We start from the raw sequence: 20,602 nt of genomic DNA on the forward strand, positions 1-20,602 counted from the left end.
AGTGGAGCAAAACTCCATCTGAAAGCAATGGGAGTCTTGTTCCATTCAGGACCGTAGAATTTGGCCCAAAGTATATTGCTTCATAGTATACTTGAACAAACGTGTTGTGTCAGCTCGTTTAGTATGATAGTGCGCTCAGCACTTTGCAGGATTGGGCCCCACTATGGCTATAGTAAAATTTCTGACATAACTTGCAAGATTTCAAGTGTTCCCTTATTTTTATTCTTGCAATTAAATATTCTGAGTCAGCATTGTATCCTTGGTTGCTTTTGTTGCTCCCCGCCTCCCGCTCAAAGGTACAGAGTATGGCAGAAAAGACATGGTTAGAAGGGGGATTCTGAAATTTGCCACCTCTCTCTGGCAAAAATAGGATTTGCGGATGCTCAGAAGTCTGTGAGAGTGAACCCTTAGGGAACTGTCCTGCTCCAATTTAAATAACAGACATCTTTGACTCTGATTTCAGTGGCGGGAGGATTGGGTCTATATTTGGGACCCCTATTCTGGCTGGTTTGGGAGTGCTCATATAGATTAGCCCAAATAATCTGACTGTATGGGAAAATGATAGGGACATGCATAACGAATTGGGAGGATACACAGACCACAGAGACTTGTCTTGATTTGTTTGCTCGTGGCAGGAATGACCGAGGGCTTGTGGAGTATGAACTCTGTGACTGGGGACTACCAGGAAAAGGGCGTCATAATTGCACTGAACTGTGTGAAACAGCATCACTTACTGTATACTGTAGCAACATCTCTAATGCTCAGATCCTTGACTGCTGAGGTGCTGTTTTACTAAGGGCTGAGTGAATGTGAATGTAGCCTCCACTCTGCCAACAAGGCCATCCTTAACTGCCTATTTGTCCAGTGTTTGGACATGCCCCATTCTGCTTTTTGCCATGCTTTCCCTTATGCTTGCTTGGAAGGAGCGCCCAGTAAAAAATCCCCAATACCACCACATTGTCCTCTTTTGAATCTCTCCGTAAAACCCATCCGAGCCATGATGCCCACATAACACTTGACAATAGTAGTGGCTCCTGCACTGTGACCAGCTGCGTATTCAAGCTGTTTTACCGTTATCTCAAGCTCCCCCTGTTGGTCTGTCATATCCATCTATTGTCTCTCGTCTTACATTTAGATGTAAACTCCTTTGGGCAGGGACTGTCTCTTCGTTATATCTGTGCAGTGCCTATCACAAGTGGCTCTGGCATATTAGGCACCTTTACAATACGAATGAATAGATAATGACAGCTGTTATGTTGCGCTTGTTCTGTGGAGGAGGGTTAGTCACTGAGGCCCATGATTTCAAACAGGTGCAACTTGGGGCTGCATGCACAAGTTAGGGTTGCATTTGTGCTCATAACCATGTGTGTGCTCAACCTAAGTATATGCTTGAAAATTTGGACTCAGTGGTGAAATTCCACCCTAGTAAATAGGACCTACACTAAAGCTTTACAGGGGACTTTGAGCTGCACAGGGCTTTGTCCAGGATATCTGTAACTTGGAGAAGCAAACGCTACTTCACAGAGCATTTGAACTTGTTGTTTTCTGGGTCTATGTTTCAGCATAAATCAGATTAATAGTTTTCTGTAAACATTAATATTTACTTTTGAATTGTGCTAGAGAGTAATTATTCCCAGGGATAGTCCCTGGAATTAGTTTTAAGTAAAACATACTTCCAATAAAACTAAAAGCTTATTGAATTCCTGTCATATTTTTCCCTTTGGCCTTCAATTTACATTAATTTAAGAGTAAATTATGCTTTCTTTCATTTTTAAAGTAAAAAAACAAATCTTTTTGATTCACTCTACCAAAGGCACGAAGAGCTAGACATAACACTAATGCAAAATAAGTTTATCTTCAGGGAACAACTGTTACTTTTTTGATACAATAACCAACGCTAAGACTAATAAGTTAATTGTCTTATTATTTCAGGAGGACAAAAAATGTTTCACTTGCAATTCCCTGTTCCCCTTCCACGAGACTCTCAACCCCGATAGCCATCTTATTGAAAATGTGGTCACAACATTTGCTCCAAACCGCCTCAAGCTGTGGTGGCAGTCAGAAAATGGTATGTAGTTCATCTGAGGATCTTTTCTAGTGAACAGAATTGGTCACCCTTGATTGATTTAAAGGTTCCAGTGTGTTTTGTTATTATTTGAAGGGTTGTTAGTGCTGCATGGAGCATTAGTGTGTTAAGCACAGATCCCTTGGTAAAGCTAGATTCTTTGATTTATACTTGAGTGGTGTTTTATTATAAACAGTCTTATGAACTTTAGGAGTGCTGAAAAAAAGTATAATATAAGCTTTAAGGAATCTCTTATTAAGGTTTTTTAAAAATATATAGATTTTGTATATTGTGCCCAAATCTCTTGTGCTTAGTGGAGTGAGCAAAGGGGGAGGAAACAGCTCCCAAGGAGCATCCCAGTGCAGAGCAGCCAGAACAGCTGTACACTGTTGTTCCTCCCAGCCTCTGGCATAGCATGCCTGTCAGTGGAGGGAGGAGGTGTGGCTAGAGTGCACAGTGCTCAAGCCATTGTCACCCAAGTACCCTGAGGCTGGTCCAGTTTATGCCACGGACTGGACAGGACTCCTACAGCTTAAAGCCCCTTTGGCTCTGCCCTTCAGGAAGAATGAAGAATCAGAGCCACTCTCTCAATATTCACTATCACCTCACTTCTCTACTCAGGCTATGTATTCATCTGCCAAGCAATATAAATGAACAAAGCAAGCAAATCAAAGCAAATAAAAACTACACACATTAGTTTTGTGGGGTTTTTTCCCCCTCTAAAATTTCTTTCCAGAGTAAGCCACTCCTTTTTACTTTTACAGCTGTGCTCCCAGCCTGCCTGAATTTCCTCAAGCGCCTAAGAATTTCCTAAAGCTCCTAAGATAACCTTTAAAAAAAAAAAAAAAAGAGTATGGAAGGCATAGTATTTGGCAAATATGTTGGCAAAGGCTTTTATTGTAACTTAACGAACACTGTGATGTTTTGAAAAACTCTTTATTAGCCCACTAAAAAGAAGTTTACATGATGTCCTTTTTTAACAAGTGAGATTAATCCAGCTAGCTATCTGTCTCCACTGTTTCTAGTTTAGCATTCCAGATAACTCATGTTTTTTGCAATAGACTTGGCAACCTACCAACAGAAAAGTTTTAGCTTATAAGGTCACGCAAATGTCCCTCAAAAATAAACAACAAATGATTCTTTCTTTCTCCATGTAGGCATAAAGCAGCAAGGATCGTTGTATTTCTATGTGTTCCCCACACAAAATTATAGCTATTTAAAAATTGGAAAGCACCATATTTCCTTGGGTTATTCTACTTGTCTTCCTCTCCTCCCCTCCCCACACCCCTTTAAATCATCTTATTTGTTTTTATGCTACAAACTAGAATGTAGTGTGTTTCCAGCTGTTTCAAGAGATCTTTTCACATGCATCAAATAACTGTTTGTGTTATCTTCCTTCAGTATACAGTCCTAAAATTTTGATCATTTATAGTTATACAAATTGAAAAATCTCTCTCTTGCTGCTGGTAAGTTGGAAAGCTTTCATTAATGAGTGAGGGGACCTGAAAAGTCAATTTCTGTAAAATTTAACCTTTCATTTGAAAAACAATTGTAGGCTTCTATCCCTTACAGTTATAAAAATAATCTTTCAAGTGTGAACCCCTGCAGTGCAATCTCTGACTGTGTAGACAAAGGGCTCCTCTGCCTCTGTTTCTGCCCATAAGTTTCCCCAAGCAGCTGCTGAGTGAAATTAGAAAAAGAAAAGAATCTGCTGGGTTTCATTGCTGATATTCAGGAAGTTGTAGGCAGGTGTATGGCAGTTTCATGATACAGTAGACCCTCAGAGTTACGAACTGATCAGTCAATTACACGCCTCATTTGGAACCAGAAGCATGCACTCAGGCAGCAGCAGAGGTAAAAGAGAAAAAAGCAAATACAGTTCAGTATTGTATTAAACTACTAAAAATATAAAGGGAGAGTTTAAAAAAAAATTGACAAGGTGGGGAAATTGTTCTTGTGCTGTTTCATTTAAATTTGAGATAGTTAAAAGCAGCATTTTTCTTCTGCATAGTAAAGTTTCAAAGCTGTATTAAGTCAGTGTTCAGCTGTAAACTTCTAGAAGAACAACCATAACATTTTATTCAGAGTTACAAACAACCTCCATTCCCGAGGTGTTGGCAACGCTGAGGTTCTGCTGTACCACTCAGAAAACTATGTGCCACATCAGAGGCAGGTATGGGGGATATACATAGGCTGGGGCAGAGTAGCAAAGACACCTTCACTTCCTTGGGATAGCCAGGAGGCTCTGAGGTCAAGGTCAAAGAAGAGAGAGGGAAAAGCTCCCATCCAACAAGCAGAGGTTGGGGGCAGGTGTGTGTGTGTCTCACAACTGGAGAGACCCACTGCCAGAGGCTGATACTAGAAATGGAGCCCTCAGCCAGTGGCCGGCATCACCACTATGGTATGAATTCCATCACCCTGAATCTTAGCAGCAGCTGAGGGAGGGGGCAGGGCTTCTCATCAGGGCATTATAAGGGAGGCCACTTCCAGTCCCCCGGCTATCTTTTTGTATCTGCCTCTGTCTAGCAACTTTAGTTCTGTTATACAAACCAAGATAAGGGTAATCCAGTCTCATGCTTTGGGTGTATGCCGATTGACACAGGGGACAGGAAAGAATGCCCCAGCTCCTTCTGTTATGCAGCATTGCGTAACTGGCTAGAAGCGAAATCAATATCCTCATCTGTAAAACTAGAATTAAATAGGCTTTGGGCAGGGGACCTACATGGGGCTTAGGGAAGTTTGTTGGTACTAGTCCAGTTAATTCAGGCCCTTGCCTGATTACTAGGCTGCCCCAAACACCCGTGTTCCTAGGCAGAGAGCCATTTGCAGAATTCCAGAATCCCTCTGCATGAGAGCTCAGCTGTCCAGCTCCTAGCAGAAAGAATCATGGTTCATTTCCATTGCACGTCAGGCCTTTCGCTCATGCAGAGCGAAGTGAGGGCCAGGATTTCATCCTTAGTGGACTGTAGAGTTTTTCACTTTCTTCTAAAGCATCCGATAGAGGCCTCTGCAGAAGGCTGGATACCAGACTAGTTCTGCATTGTGTGTGATCTTGTGTGTGAATCACTTAACCTCCCCATGCCTGAGTAATGGGGTATTGTAAAATGTAAATGTAAAATGTAAAATCTGTAAAACGGGGTAATGATACTGGAAATACCTCAACTACTGGGGTAAAGTGAAATATGCTAAATGTCATACAGACTAAATACACGTTCAGCACTGTATAAGAAATAATATCTCCAATTGGCAATCCCATGTAATGTGATGTTTAGGAAGTTTGCAAACACTGTGTCTTCACCGCAATTCCCTAATGTTTATTGTAGTGCTAATCCATACATTGTTCTGTCACAACATAACAGCCAAAGTCAAGAAAAAGATCCTTATGCTACCAGAATGAGGGTCTCTTAGGAAAATGATGAAGTTATTGCTGAGAAATGTTCCTGTTTACTGTAGAATTTCCTTTTTCTGCCTTTAGGTTTGGAAAATGTAACTCTCCAGCTGGATCTGGAAGCTGAATTCCATTTCACTCATCTCATTATGACCTTCAAGGTAAAGAATCCATAGCATTCTCACAAATCACAAACTGGAGCACTGTGTAATCTAACATCTGTCATGGAGGCAGTTGTGGGCTTAACTGGTTATTTAGACTAAGATAGATAGATAGATAGATAGATAGATATAATGTTCCAGTTTTGAAGATACAGGCTTTAATAAATGCATTAAAAATGCTGTTAATATTGGAATGCAGGGGAGATGGACTTCATAACCGTGTTGGTGTCAAATTTTTAATTGACGATCTTTGTATAAACAGATAAATTTGAATAAATTCAAAACTCATAAAATAGGAGATTAAAGCGCTCTTCTGTTGCTCACTTGCATTTTATATTTGGGTTTTTGTAGCAAAAATGGAACTGTACCATCATTTTAGACTTCAAGATTGTGGAAGTGTGCAAAAACTGTGCTTTGGGTTATCTGTTTGCTCTTTGTGTGTTTTGTATTTTACAAGATCATTATCAAAATCAACATAGCTGCAAGTTTTTTGTTTTGTTTTGTAAGCAATCATTTTCACTTGGCAAATGAAAATGTGTCCAAGAGGACATCTGTGCCTTTGTTTGCTTTCAAACAGATGTCCTGGAGAGACAGATTATGTACCATGTGTCTCAAAGTACATTTTATTATGAAGGCATTAGTAGTGACTCCATAGTTGAATTTAATCTCTACATTTTACATGCTAACTTTCTAGGACAACTGAATACTCTATAATATCCCTGGGCTACATCTCAAACACACACCTCTGCTTCCACCATGACCCATCACATGTTACTCTCCCACAGGGTGGCACCCCACCAAGCCCCCATATTTCCTTACCAAACTCAGCTTCTAAACACTGGTATGTATAAATGTCTGTGTGTATTAGGATTTAAAAACTGAATGTGGTAGGGCAGTATGGGGTCATGGCGAAAGATGGAAGGAGAGATTTATTAAGGAGGACTGGATTGGGACATGTGGGAACAGGATTGCTTAAGGGGAGTGAGCCTGGGGAAAATTAGTCTATGCACAGAGAATTGTGGAGCAAGGGACAGGACTGAGAGTGGCAGGAGGAAGAGTGCAAAATGCAAGGGGTTGCAGGGCTATGTGAAAGGCATAGTAGTAGGGGTTGCCAACTTTATAATCACACAAAACTGAACACCCCTTCCCCGAGGCCCCACCCCCACTCGCTTTATCTCCCCTCCCTCCATTGCTCATTCTTCCCCACCCTCACTCACTTTCACCAGGCTGGGGCGGGGGTTAGGATGTGGGAGGGGGCTCTGGTCTGGGGCCTCGGGGTTTGGAGTGCTCGATGGGTGGTGGGCTCTGGGATGGGGCTGGGGATGAGGGATTTGTGATGAAGGGGAGGTCTCTGGCTGGGGATGTGGGCTCTGGGATGGGGCGGGATGAGGCGTTTGGGGTACAAGAGGGGGCTCAGGGCTGGGGAGGGGTCTTGGGGTGGAGGTGCAGGCTCTGTGATTCAGTTTGGATGCGGGAGGGGACTCTGGGCTGGGGTAGGGGGTTGGGGTGTGGGAGGAGGTTTGGGGTACAGGGTCCCAGCGGCGCTTACCACAGCTCTCAGGAAGCATCCACCAGGCCCCTGCGGCCCCTAGGCTAATGGACAGCCGGGGAGGCTCCGCGTGCTGTCCTCACACCCACAGGCACCACCCCACAGCTTCCATTGGTCGGAGTTCCTGGCCAATGGGAGCTGTGGAGCCGGCACTCAGGTTGGGGGCAGCGTGCAGAGCCTCCCTGGCCACCCATAAGCCTAGGGGCTGCCGACTGGACTCTTAACGCATGGTCAGCGGTGCCAGCCAGAGCCACCAGGGTCTCTTTTCAACCCGGCATCCCAGTCGAAAACTAGATCCTACATAGTAAGGATCCTTAGATTATAAGATCTTTGGGAAGGCACTATCTTTTTGTTCTGTTTTTTTACAGTGCCTAAAATAATTGGGCTCTGGGCTAATACTGGGGTTCCAAAGTGCTAAATCAAATTATGAATAATAATACATATAATTGTTGATGGCTATTCATGCGAATAGTCATCAGATACTTCCTAAAAAGCCTGGCAAATTTCCTTACACCAAAAATCTTGGTTAATTTTGAATTAAGGCTGCTTCTTACTCAAATGCAAAACTTTACTCTGATCTTGTACCTTTTTTATGGGCAATAGACCTATTTAATGCTGCATGTATGCCTATTGGTTTGATGTGTCCTTGTCTGGGTGAGGTCAGAGTGAAGGGTTTGTGTTTGGGTGTGATCGTGAGGGATTAAATACATGAATTGTGAGTGCTCCTGTGTTCAAAGTGGAAGTGAGTTTGCTGTGTAGTTGTGACTATGGAGAGTGTTTGGGTGGAAAGGCGTGAAATTTGAGATTGGTATGGATGTGAATGTTGATTTCAATGATGACATTACTGATTTTTAGTAATTGCTTTGGTGGGATTTGCTCTTGAGCAATCTTAACTCTTAAATTATCAAATTCTAGTTTGTAGGACACAAGTTAGTACTGTGGATGATCGTTTCAGCTAAGCAGGAATACATTTTAAAACTGATAGACCTACTTTTGTGTTTGGCTTTTGGAGGGTCTTGCCTATATATATAAAACAAATGAACTAACTGTTGCTGACATTGTCCCCTCCGTGGTATTAAACCATATATTAATTTAGTTGTTTGAAATGCTGGTAGCTAAGGAGAAAAACTATTCATATAAAATAAAGAAAGGATTAGATTGTATCAGATCATGTCAAAGTTTGGTCAAAGTCAGTTAAAGCAAAGTCATTATGGATCCTGGGAGCAGAGTCTTATAAAACTGGCTGAGGATGAATTTCTTAATCTGGTGGGGAAAAGACCAGTTTCAGTTGCCTATTCAACCAACAAGACAATTGTTAGAGCACTAAGAAAGATCATGCAGACAGATTAGGATTGCCAACTTTCTAATCGCATAAAAGCGAACACCCTAGCCCCGCCCCGTCCCTGAGGCCCTGCCCCCCCCACTCACTACATACCCCCCTCCCTTGGTGGCTCACTCTCCTCCACCCTCACTCACTTTCCCTGGGCTGGGGCAGGTGGTTGGGGTGCATGAGGGGGTGAGGGCTCTAAATGGGGGTCCAGGCTCCGGCCTGGGGCCAGAAATGAGGGGTTCAGGGTGCGGGAGGGGGCTCTGGGCTGGGGCCGAGAGTTGGGGTGCGGGAGGGGGTGATGGTTCCAGCTGGGGGTGCGGGCTCTAGGGTGGGGCTGGGGGTGAAGGGTTTGGAGTGTAGGAGGGGGGTTCCAGGCTGGGGGGGATGGGGTTGAGGGATTCAGAGTGTGGGAAGAGGCTGCAGGTTGAGGCAGGGGGTGAGGGCCCTGGGGTGGGGCCGGAAAAATGGAAAAATATTACCATTGTTCTGTATGTGTGACTTGACAAGAGACCAAGGATAAGAAAGGGGAAATATGTATAACTGGATTCCCTCTTCTGTGCTCCATCGTTCCAGGCCCTGCCCCATCTGACAGGAAATGAGAGGCCTCTTAGATCTTCCTGTGAGCCAGGACTGACTGGGATATAAAATGAGGAGCTACAGTAACTGGGGAATCTGCACTTTTTTCACTGACCTTAAAAAATAATCATCTTTCTCCAAGTATTTCTCTCTTACCTTCATTTTAAATAGGAATCTGAAGTCTTAGAAGCTTACAGTAAACAATCCTTTATTCTACGTTTGTGTGTTGCATTATGAGTATGTTTAAATGTCTGCGTACCTATAATTAGAAATATCATCATTCTAAAGATACTCTCTAATTAGATTTGCATGATTCAAATGAAGGCCTTACCATAATCTGTCTCCAAAAATGAGCTGTAGCTCACGAAAGTTTATGCTCAAATAAATTTGTTAGTCTCTAAGGTGCCACAAGTCCTCCTTTTCTTTGTGTGTAGTAGCAGCAGTAAAAAGAAAATTGGGACAAAAATAGAAAAAATATCATTCTATAGAAGAAGTCTTGAAATTCAGGCACACAAGTTGCTCCTTCTAACAATTGATTCCAAAGAATATTTAATAGTATATAACCATTTGCTGTTTTTTGGTTTTTTTAAGACATTCCGCCCAGCTGCAATGCTAATAGAAAGATCATCTGATTTTGGAAAAACCTGGAAAGTATATAGATACTTTGCATATGACTGTGAGAACTCCTTTCCTGGTGTTTCAACTGGACCCATGAAGAAAGTAGACGATATCATTTGTGATTCCCGATATTCTGACATTGAACCTTCAACTGAGGGAGAGGTTGGAGGTTATTTTTATATATAATGAAGACTTTTTCTCTGCACATTTCAAGATCCCTTATTTTAAGGTTGATTCTTTCATTTTTCATCTTTCTTTAGGTCATATATCGTGCTTTAGATCCAGCTTTTAGAATTGAAGACCCATATAGTCCAAGAATTCAAAGTATGTACATAGTTACTTTTCTTTCGCATTCTAACTCTTGTATTTTTAAATGGGGAGGAAAAAAAAAACTACCAGCAAAAAATCAGCCCCAGTACAGCCTCAGAACTGCACCAGGAACCAGGGGTCCGCTCCACTGACTTTAATGGGTCTCCACATCGGAATAAGAACCAGTGTTGCCAACTCATGGTTTTTTGTCATGAGCCTCATTACAGCTGATGTTTTTCGTAAAGGCTCAACTCCTGGTGTCATGGGATTATGTGAGAATCTCCACTTCCTTTTTTTTTTTTTTTTAAAAGGTGTGTGGGGGGGATTCTAAACCTCATTGTTTCAGAGAAGAGCTTGAAAATGTGACCCCTCCCCCGCCAAAGAAAGCTGATAAATAAAACCCCAAATTTATGATTATTTTTTTAAATCTCATGATATTTTTAGCTAAGCTAAAGATTTTTGTGGGTCTGACTCATGATTGTTGGAGTTGGCAATACTGAGTGCCTGCCCACACTGATCTGATTGTAGGATTCACTCCTAAGACATTAAAAGTAATGCATCAATTATTTACAGTTATTGGGACAAAGGAATGCAAACACACAAATCTGCTGCTGTATGAAAGCATACAATTTGAAAAAGAAACTTCTTTAGGCATTTTACTTGCATAAGGACAACAGGATTTGGCTTTAGTTTAAGTTAGTATCTAACAGTGTAAAGCTGCCTGGATGAGACAGCAAAGGAAAAGAACTCCAGTAGAAGGCTGTGTGCTGGCTGATACATTGATTCAGTGTTTTCTGTTTAACCAAAGTTTAAAAAGAGAAATTTATAAGGAATTCTATTTTTACTAGCTTAGGCCGAGGGTATTTTCAAACATGGGAGAAAAACAAGGTTTTAATAATATCAAGGCAGAAAGAGTCAAAGGTCAAATTAATTGCTATAATGTCGTCTTCCTGCGAGACCTCTTCCTGTGAGAACAGTTACTTTTTATTTGGTAGGATCAAGATGGTGGTTTTTCCCATCAAAATACAATTAATTATATTCAAAGGGTGTGAGGGCATATAAAGAAGAGGATTATATTTGTATCCTAAGTGTTTCTGCAATTTCCATCTCAAGTTCTTCCAAACATGCACACAGTCTTTGAAGCTCATACTCCACTTGTCAGTACTTCCTTAATATTAACCCCGACCCATTTTACATTTTAAATCCGAAATGTGGTTGAAAACTAAGACATCTGTTGTAGCACTGATGCATGTGCCATTAATGTTAATATTCTGTGGATGTATGTATCAACAGCAAAATAAATCCCAGTTTTGTTTAAATTAATCTAGTGTATATATAGTGATCATATTGGGGGGGAAAACAATTAATCTCTGGTATTTGTAGCTGGAGGATGCAGTGAGGGAAATTTGTATTTAAACAAGATGAAGTCTTGTTTACAATCTCAGATATTATATTATATCTCGATATAGAAAATTGCTCTGTGTGAGGTTTCCCATAATTTATGATCTGCAGTTTTCTTGGTTTCCTTCAGTTCATAGAACTCAGTAGCTAATTCAAGCAACTGTTTGTTTGCTTTTTTCCTTGCAGACCTATTAAAAATCACAAATTTAAGAATCAGTTTCACCAAGTTACATACATTGGGAGACAACCTCTTGGATTCTAGAATGGAAATCAAAGAAAAGTACTACTATGCAATTTACGACATGGTGGTTCGTGGGAACTGTTTCTGTTATGGCCATGCCAGTGAGTGTGCACCAGTGGACGGCTTTAATGAAGAGGTGGAAGGAATGGTAAATGCTCACACTTTTTCACACTTAAAACCATGTTAAAATGCCTTGAGCCTGATTCTGTCCCCTTTACTCACATTGAGAAGATGTATTACATTAGTACTAAGGTACATCAGTAAGAGTGGCAGAATTTAGGCCTTTATTTTTCTTCTTAATTTCCAAACAATAAAACAGCATTCACCATTTTTGTTGTTGTTCAAACACCGAGAGCTGAGAGTAGTTTAAAGTTACTTTAACATCTTGAAATTTCTTCTTTCTAATTATATTAAAGACCTGATAAAAATAAAAGGAACAGTATTGTAACGGATATAAGGGAATGTATTTTTATGCAACATTGAACTAACCTATGGACCTTGTTTCTATTGAAGCAAATAGCAGGGTCAAAGGGTGAGACAGTTTAATGAACAAGAACAGCACTACATTTATATTAACTAGTATAAAAAGAAAACTACAAGGGCTATCCATTTTCAGAGTTCAGCGCACAAATTGATCAACAGCAGTGCAGAAGAAAATCCTGCTGCTTTCATGTTATAATATTGTATAATAGGTCAGGTGCATTTTCCTTTCTTCTGTCAGTTTTTCCCATGATTTTTCCAAGTGGATGCAGGTAGGACTTCTGCTGGAAGGGGAAGAGATTGGGTGAGTTGCCAGCCTGAAAGCAGGGTTTGTTGGGTTGTTGTTTTGGGAAGTGGAGTTGTGTGGGAGAGGAGATTGTCATGGTTAACACAAAGTGTGAGGGAAACTTTTGGGCAGATTCATCAAGTTTTGGCCTTGTTTGTGGGAGTCTAGCCTGCCAGTCAGCATGCACTATGTACTCTGTGCCCAGCCCATGGTAGCTATGGGTCTGTTTACAGCCCCACCTGCAGAGCTCAGTTCATCAGCTCAGATTCTAGAGACATATTCTTCTAGCTCTGGAGTTCCCTCCAAATTCAATCCATGGTCATCCAAGATGGCAGCAGTCACAGGAGCAACTTGTCTGATTTCAGTTCTGTATATTTTGATGCTTGAGCCAGGCTTGTGATAAACATCAATTATGGTGTGGAAGAGCTTTGGCCCCCTTCCTCTAAAGCTTCTGTATGCACTGCTGGAGAAAGGTATTAGACTAGTTGACCCTATGTTCTGATGTGGCTAATCCTATTTTAATGGATTATGGACAATTTAATGATTTTGCCCTAATAGGTTACTAAGGGCATTTTGGGCTAAACTGTGTGCTCCGTATTCACATTGGTGACCAGTTATTCACACAGGCAATTCCACTGAAGAAAATGGGACTACTTTGTGTGGGTGAGCATTTACTCACACAGGCAAGGAACTCACAGTCTGGCCCTTTCTGTATATGATTATGTCCTCTTTAAGTGTTTTTGCTGCAATGGTAGTTGGCAAGGGTATGCCAAACGCTCACTGGTTATATTTTAGGTAGATGGGAAATGGTAAGGTACATTCCAATTTGAATGCACTCTATGTATTGTGTTGGCTTTTTCCCCTCCTTATTTTCTTTAACCAAGCATATTATATTTTTATATTTGTTTTTTATTCTTTTAAATGATAGGTCCATGGGCACTGCATGTGCAGACATAATACCAAAGGGTTAAACTGTGAACTGTGTTTGGATTTCTACCATGACTTACCGTGGAGACCAGCTGAAGGACGCCATAGTAATGCATGTAAAAGTATGTTTAAATACAATACCAATTCTAAATCCTATATTCTTATTTGCTTTTAATGTTTGATGAAATTTACATAGTTCGTTCATGAGGTTTCTGTTGCATTAAATGAACTGTAAAGATATTATTTACAAGACTAATATTTCTTTAGTGAAAACATATTACTTTAGTGAAGCTGCTCTTTTTCGCCTTGTATCTTAGAGTGCAATTGTAATGGACACTCTATCCAGTGCCATTTTGATATGGCTGTATACATGGCAACCGGAAATACTAGTGGTGGAGTGTGTGATGACTGCCAGCATAACACAATGGGACGCAACTGTGAACAATGCAAACCATTTTACTTTCAGCATCCAGAGAGAGAGATACGAGATCCTAACATTTGTGAGCGTAAGTGCAATGTCATCACTCAGAATGTTGAAGCACATTGTGTCTATACTTTGATCACTAAGGCATTCAGTTAAAGAATTCCAAAGCAGCTGCACCTGTATTCTTGGGCCCCATTCCTCTCCTTTGAGTTACTGACTGTTCATGAACAGATGTTCTGTGCTTCTGATGGAGGCCTGGGGTAAGTGTGGCCTCTCTTCTTTGCTTTTTGTTTAAAAAGCGGGAAATGGCGGCCACTTGGTGACTTCACATGCAAACAATGCCGTGTCTAATGAGCTATAGCAATCAGATCTGAGAACTGTGTATTTCTTTTACTGTAGTTAATAAAGGTGTATGCAATGCTTCCTTTTTAGCATGTAACTGTGACCCACTTGGCTCCCAAAATGGTGGAATATGTGATCGCTACACTGACTTCTCTGCTGGCCTTATTGCTGGACAGTGCCGCTGTAAATTATTTGTGGAAGGGGAACGTTGCGACCTCTGCAAAGAAGGGTTCTATGGATTAAGTGCAGATAATCCCCTTGGTTGTCAATGTAAGTAGAAAATTTATGGAATGGGAATAAACTAATGTTACTTTATGTATGATCCAAAGCACTTCCTGGAATTGTTAGGGCTTGAAGAGGAACTTCTAGTACAGCCCTTGATTTTTATTGAAGGAAGGACATGATTTGAAGATTTCAAGTGACTTGGATTCCACCCATTTCCATCAGAAGTCCTAGGTGATCTTACTGTAAACTCAGCTGAAACACTAGAGAGCCTTTCTTGGTTTCAGTTTAAGTCCTTTACTTAGTCTATGGAAATCTGGCAGGGAGGTAGGGGAGGAATATAGACAGGAATGTGCAATAAAACTGCTCACTGAGAAAAGAAAGATGGTCTTACTGTAAATATTTGTATTAAATACTGTGCAAAATATAAATAAACTCTTGTGTTCTGATTTATTTACTTGCATTTCCTAATATAGCTTGTGCATGTAATCCTTTGGGAACTCTTCCTGGAGGGAATCCTTGTGATTCAGAGACAGGAAGCTGCTATTGTAAACGTCTAGCAACAGGAAGGCACTGTGAGCAGTGTCTGGTAAGTAGCCTTGCAATAAGAATAGATTTGTAATAGAAAAATACACTAATATGAAAGGGGCAGTGTAGCATGTCAGAAGTATAGAGTGAGATGGTGCCAGACTTGTGTGAGTAATTGAGAGCAGAACATGGAGAGAGAATCGATGGAAATGGGCCCTTCTGAATGTAAAGTGACAAAGAACAGGTGGTATGACGATGGATTGGAGGATAAGCAAGAAAGTGAGTGAGCAAGCCAGGAATATTGGAACGCTAGTGTTCAAAGAATCAATTTTTCAAACCAGACTTGCATTTTGAGGGGCACGGTGTTGCACCGGAAGTTCATTGTGTGAGAAAATGTTCGTGTTCAGCTATCTAGCTGCCTGACTGTGCCTGAAATCAGGCAGTTTACACTGAGATTATCTAAAACTTGTGCTGCCTATTAACCACCATCGCAAAACTGCCCCAGCCAGAAAGAGAGGCCTGCTGTGAAAATGAGGCCCAGGGTGCTGAGTATCTTCCCAGCCATATCGCTGTTTTTCATCAGACTAACTCCCATTACCCACACCTCAATCAAGGCTATGATAGCTAAGGAGTGTGTGTTGTGCTGCTCTTTCTCTTATATCAAAAAAGTGAGACTTTGAAACTCCCCTGCTAGAGCACTTTCTGGGGATTAAAAAACGCGTACTGACACAACATCTCGTGAATCAGGGCTCTAAGACATTAGCATCTCAGGTACGTTGTCTGCTTTCGTAGATGTCTATCTACTGTTATCTGCCCATAAACTATGTGGGAAATCTGAGCATGTCAATCTGTCTCCTGAGGACATACTGCAGAATAACAGGAACAAGTCATGCCACATCCATACTGAGAGCATGTTGTCAGTGCTCTATAATCTGCACTGGCTGCTGTTAAATTTCTGGGTGGAGGTCAAGGTGTTGGCTTTATCTTTCAAAGCTGTAAATGGTTGGGGACTTGGCTCCCTATGAAAATCCCTCTTTTCATGCCAATCATAATTAATTAATTAAGGGTCGGGGAGCTGCTGGAAGGGTGCTCTCCAGGAGCAACCCTTAGCTTTGGAACGGGCTCTCACCTTCACTTTGCACCTCAAAGCTTAGATTTGTTAACCTTTCAGATGTGCAGCAAAGCACACCCCCTGTTCTCAGGGTAAAGGCAGGTTAATGGGGTGGAGTATAGTGGTTCTGTCTGGAGGTGGTTGTTCTGTGATAGACTAGGGTCTCTTATTTGTGTGGGCAGCTCAGTGGCTTTATAATAGCTTTGCAGTGTTTTTTGTATTGTTTTTAAAATTGGGATGTGCATAGAGTTCAAACTGAGTGCTTTTAAATCAACACCTCGTTACAGCATTAATGGCCTATTGTTCTGCAGCCTGAACACTGGGGCCTGAGCAATGACATGGATGGATGTCGGCCTTGTGACTGTGACCAAGGGGGAGCAATAAACAATAAGTAAGTCTCATTTCAATTACGTTCTTGTAATCATTGACTCGCTGAGCTCCACTACATTTGCTGTCCCAGCGTTCAGGCCAGGTCTACAACATAGCTGTAGCAGGTATAGCACTGCAACTGTGCCCCTGTAGTGCCATAGTGTAGGCACTTCCGACATCAACAGAAGAGATTTTTCTCTTGATGTAGTTAATCCAGTTCTCCAAGAGCTGGTAGCAAGGTCAGTGGAAGAATGTAGCCCATTGACTTAGCCGCGTCTGCACTGGGGTTAGTTCAGCCTAGCTACGTCACGCAGAGTGTGAAATTTTTCACAACCCTGAGCAATGTGGTTAGGTCAATCTAATATTTACATGTAGACCAGGCCTTAGGGTTTGTACCAGGGAAAGTTGGGAGCATTTTTTGCTCTGATGGAAAAGGGGGAAGCTGTAGCATAAAAAGATGGTGGTAAAAATGCCTGCCCCCTGTCTATGCTAGAGTTTCCTTCTTCCATAGCACCAGTGCATCATAATACTTACAAATGGTTATAGTGTAGACAAGACCTTAGCCTGGGGACAAGAGTGGCTTTGCTATAAGCCTTGCATACGTAACTGCACTGTGCCAAGAGCAGTCCAGGAATTGAATTGTGACTTGGAAAGTCACAGTCTGCTTCTAGTTTTCCTCTGCACTAGACCTATAGCTGATGCTGACGGGTGCATTGGGGTGGTGGAACCAAGGCTGTGGCTGTCTGCTTCCCAGCTACATGCATGGGAGTGGACATACTAACTGGGATTGAATGGAGACTCTGGTGTCCTTCATGTTGCTGTCTTCAATATGGGAAACTAGTGCAGCAGAGTAAGGGAGTGCAGGGTGGGCGACCATCTGGCCCAGTATACCTTAGAATCTCATGAGGATTTCACTGAGCAATTTTTTACATAATTAATGCACATAAGCAAGACTCTGCCATTAGTAGCACCATGAGAATGCTAAAGATATTCATGAAATATTAAACCCACTTTTATGTACTTTGTCTACGCTTATTTTAATTTGGATGATTAAGATTTAACTAAAATAAACAACATTTTAAAAAAAATCTCTCAGCGGGTGTTTACAAGAAAACAATTTCCTACCCTGAGACAATCTTACTTTCCTTTTCACTCTTACCAGTCTCCTTTCCCATCAGTGGCTGAGTGATTTATTCACTCTCAAAAAGAACAGGAGTACTTGTGGCACATTAGAAACTAACAAATTTATTTGAGCATAAGCTTTCATGGGCTACAGCCCACTTCATCGGATGCATGCACTGGAAAATACAGTAGGACGATTTTATATACACAGAGAACATGAAACAATGGGTGTTACAATGTGCACTGTAACGAGAGTTGTCAGTTAAGGTGAGCTCTCTCCTGCTGGTAATAGCTCACCTTAACTGATCGCTCTCGTTATAGTGTGCATGGTAACACCCATTGTTTCATGTTCTCTGTGTATATAAAATCTCCCCACTGTATTTTCCAGTGCATGCATCCGATGAAGTGGGCTGTAGCCCATGAAAGCTTATGCTCAAATAAATTTGTTAGTTTCTAATGTGCCACAAGTACTCCTGTTCTTTTTGCGGATACAGATTAACACGGCTGCTACTCTGAAACTTATTTACTCTCAGTAATGCTAATGCCTGTTATGTGGCTATTTACTCCTCCTTGCTGTTTCCTGTGCAGATAACAACTCACTGCAGTTCATATGAACACATTCAGCTCAGCAACTTTTTATGGTGGTTGTGGGAAGGTGGGGAGGGCTGTCAACCATTTTGGAGCAAGGAGTTCCAGTCTAGTCGTCCTGTGTTAACTGCAGTGATTGCAAAACCATCTAGAGAGAGGGTATCATTGACTGGCAGGAGAATGAACAGATGTGCTTTCCTTCTAGCTCTCTAAATCTCCTTAGAGAACTGTGCATTCAGCCTGAAACAATGTAATCGAACTGTCTGCATTTCACAAGTGTTTTTTCTAACTTTATAGTAGTCTTTTGGGAATGGGTGATGTTTGCCCAACCTAGGGTCATTCTGTTAAACAGCTTAATAAACAGTTTTCTGGATCCCTGATTGTGATGTGTGGACAGAGCAACTGAAACAGCCAAAACTGGTCTGAAAACCTCCTGTGTAATTTTGAACTTTGGACTACCACCATGGAAGCAGGAGGGGTCTGGCCCAGGCAATGAAATCCATATCCAAATATGGAAAACATCCCCATAATGTTAAAATCTATCTTAGAGAGAACTTCCTTGATTCCCCTTTGGGACAGCTAAGGTATTTCTGATTTCCTTTCATTAGAAGGGCTTTTCTTCTTGGAGGAAATGAAAGCTTATGGAAGCAGAGTTTAAAGTTGTGGCCAGCGTAACTGTTGGCTTATGCTGCACTTTTTCAAATATTTGCAAATAAGCCTCAGAATGAGAGCTGGTTGAAAAACAGGGGAAAAAATTGTAATATCTTTTTTCTGTTTCACATGGTTTGAAATGGACTAATTTTTCATATTTATAACCAAAATTTGTAACTAACTTTTATCAATATTTTTATTACATTTTTTCATTTATCCAGAAGTATGCTGTGATTTTTGTTTTTTACTGAAAGCCAGTTTATTTAGTAAGTGAAGAATTTCAGTAATTTCAAAAATGAGTTTCATTTAAAAAACGATTAAAATGTAAAGAAAAACAACATTTGAATTGTGTCAACAGTTTTTGTTTTGTTCTTTGCAAAAAGTTTCATTTACAAAAAAGGCCATTTTTCATTTTTTGTGTGTGGAAAAATTCTGACCAGCTCAATGCAAGAAAAGATCTATTTTAATATTGTATGGAAAATTCCAGGACAATAAAATTAACAAAACAGACAGTCTGGGGAAAAAAGTTAGTATCTTTACTATTTAGTAAATAAAATCGCTGGTTTTGGAATCGAGAATTTTGTTGTGTTAGCCTCTGTTTTAGCCCTTCTCCCAACCACCTCTGTCCCCCGTGCTTGAAGAATGACACTGTCTTCTTCAGAGCCTTTGGGCCCTAATTTCCCAATCTTGTAAAATACTGACTTCACAAGCCCAGAGGGAAAAATAATATTTGGATGAAGTGTTGTTTGGAAGTGCTTCTTCCCTCACATAGTTTATAATGTAACAGTTAGAGATAAATATAGGAGTTCAGTAGAACCTGGAGTTATGAACTGACCAGTCAACCACACACCTCATTTGGAACCAGAAGTATGCAATCAGGCAGCAGCAGAGACAAAAAAAAAAAAAAAAAAAAACAAGTACGGTACTATGTTAAATTATTACAAAAATGAAGGGAAAGCAGCACTTTTCTTCTGCATAATAAAGTTTCAAAGCTGTATTAAATCAATGTTCAGTTGTAAACTTTTGAAAGAACAACCATAACGTTTTGTTCAGTTATGACCATTTACGAGTTATGAACAACCTTCATTCCCGAGGTGTTCGTAACTCTGAGGTTCTGCTGTATTTTCTATCTGCTCAGTGTTCTCCTAGTATATGCACAACATAAATTAATTCACCTTACATTTCAGCTGCTCAAGTGAAACTGGCCAGTGCCCGTGCCGGCCCCATATGATTGGACGCCAGTGCAATGAAGTAGAGTCTGGCTATTACTTCATGTCATTAGACCACTACATCTATGAGGCGGAGGAAGCCAACTTTGGTCCTGTGAGTAGGAAATTTTAATGTGCAGGTTCAAGAGAAATGTGGAAAACTCTGCTGACTCTTAGTTAGCATCCCATGTTTCAAAAAAGGGCCAATGCTGTAACTATTTAGTTTTTGTAAAGATATCACTGAAAAATGTAGAATCAGATCCTATCAGAGAACTGTCAATTCACAGCTGGTAGGCTGGGTATTGATAATAATGCATGTGGTAATTTGAAGCAAAAAGGTATTTTGCCATTGTTTTTCTTTTTAAATCCATTTCCTGACTCTTCACATACGTGAAATCTGTCTCTTTTATTCCAGTGCACCTAGATTTGTAAACACAGCATTTCTCAAGAATCCAGGGATTCTGTCATTGGGTCACTTTGCTTGTTTCAATAAAAATCCCACATACAGAATATGTGGCTTTTGCAAACAGACATACAAGCACCATAGCAGCTGTCCTTTTTGGTGTTATACACCTAGGTGGGGTTTCTTTTATTAATGGGTAATGATGCAGTTAAAAGTCCAAAGAAGAGCTTTATAGATGTTATTAGTTATCTCTAGTTTAGTTAGCCCTCTGTGCCCAGACTGCATGTCCCTTTTCCTCCCCTG

At 40.9% G+C, this 20,602-nt stretch overlaps 1 protein-coding gene across 1 annotated transcript in view; it reads left to right on the forward strand.

Moving 5' to 3' along the window:
• LAMB1 (laminin subunit beta 1) overlaps positions 1-20,602 on the forward strand; it is a 69,711-nt gene that overhangs the window by 2,823 nt on the left and 46,286 nt on the right. Inside the window, exons 3-13 of the mRNA XM_074942454.1 lie at positions 1,933-2,068; positions 5,541-5,614; positions 9,661-9,849; positions 9,948-10,011; positions 11,584-11,786; positions 13,333-13,453; positions 13,649-13,837; positions 14,188-14,367; positions 14,796-14,908; positions 16,270-16,349; positions 19,876-20,011. Of these exons, the coding sequence (XP_074798555.1) occupies positions 1,933-2,068; positions 5,541-5,614; positions 9,661-9,849; positions 9,948-10,011; positions 11,584-11,786; positions 13,333-13,453; positions 13,649-13,837; positions 14,188-14,367; positions 14,796-14,908; positions 16,270-16,349; positions 19,876-20,011 (1,485 nt within the window). The remainder of the gene's footprint in view (positions 1-1,932; positions 2,069-5,540; positions 5,615-9,660; positions 9,850-9,947; positions 10,012-11,583; positions 11,787-13,332; positions 13,454-13,648; positions 13,838-14,187; positions 14,368-14,795; positions 14,909-16,269; positions 16,350-19,875; positions 20,012-20,602) is intronic.

The sequence above is a fragment of the Natator depressus genome, chromosome 1, assembly GCF_965152275.1.
Source record: "Natator depressus isolate rNatDep1 chromosome 1, rNatDep2.hap1, whole genome shotgun sequence".
In the NCBI taxonomy this organism is placed as follows: Eukaryota; Metazoa; Chordata; order Testudines; family Cheloniidae; genus Natator; species Natator depressus.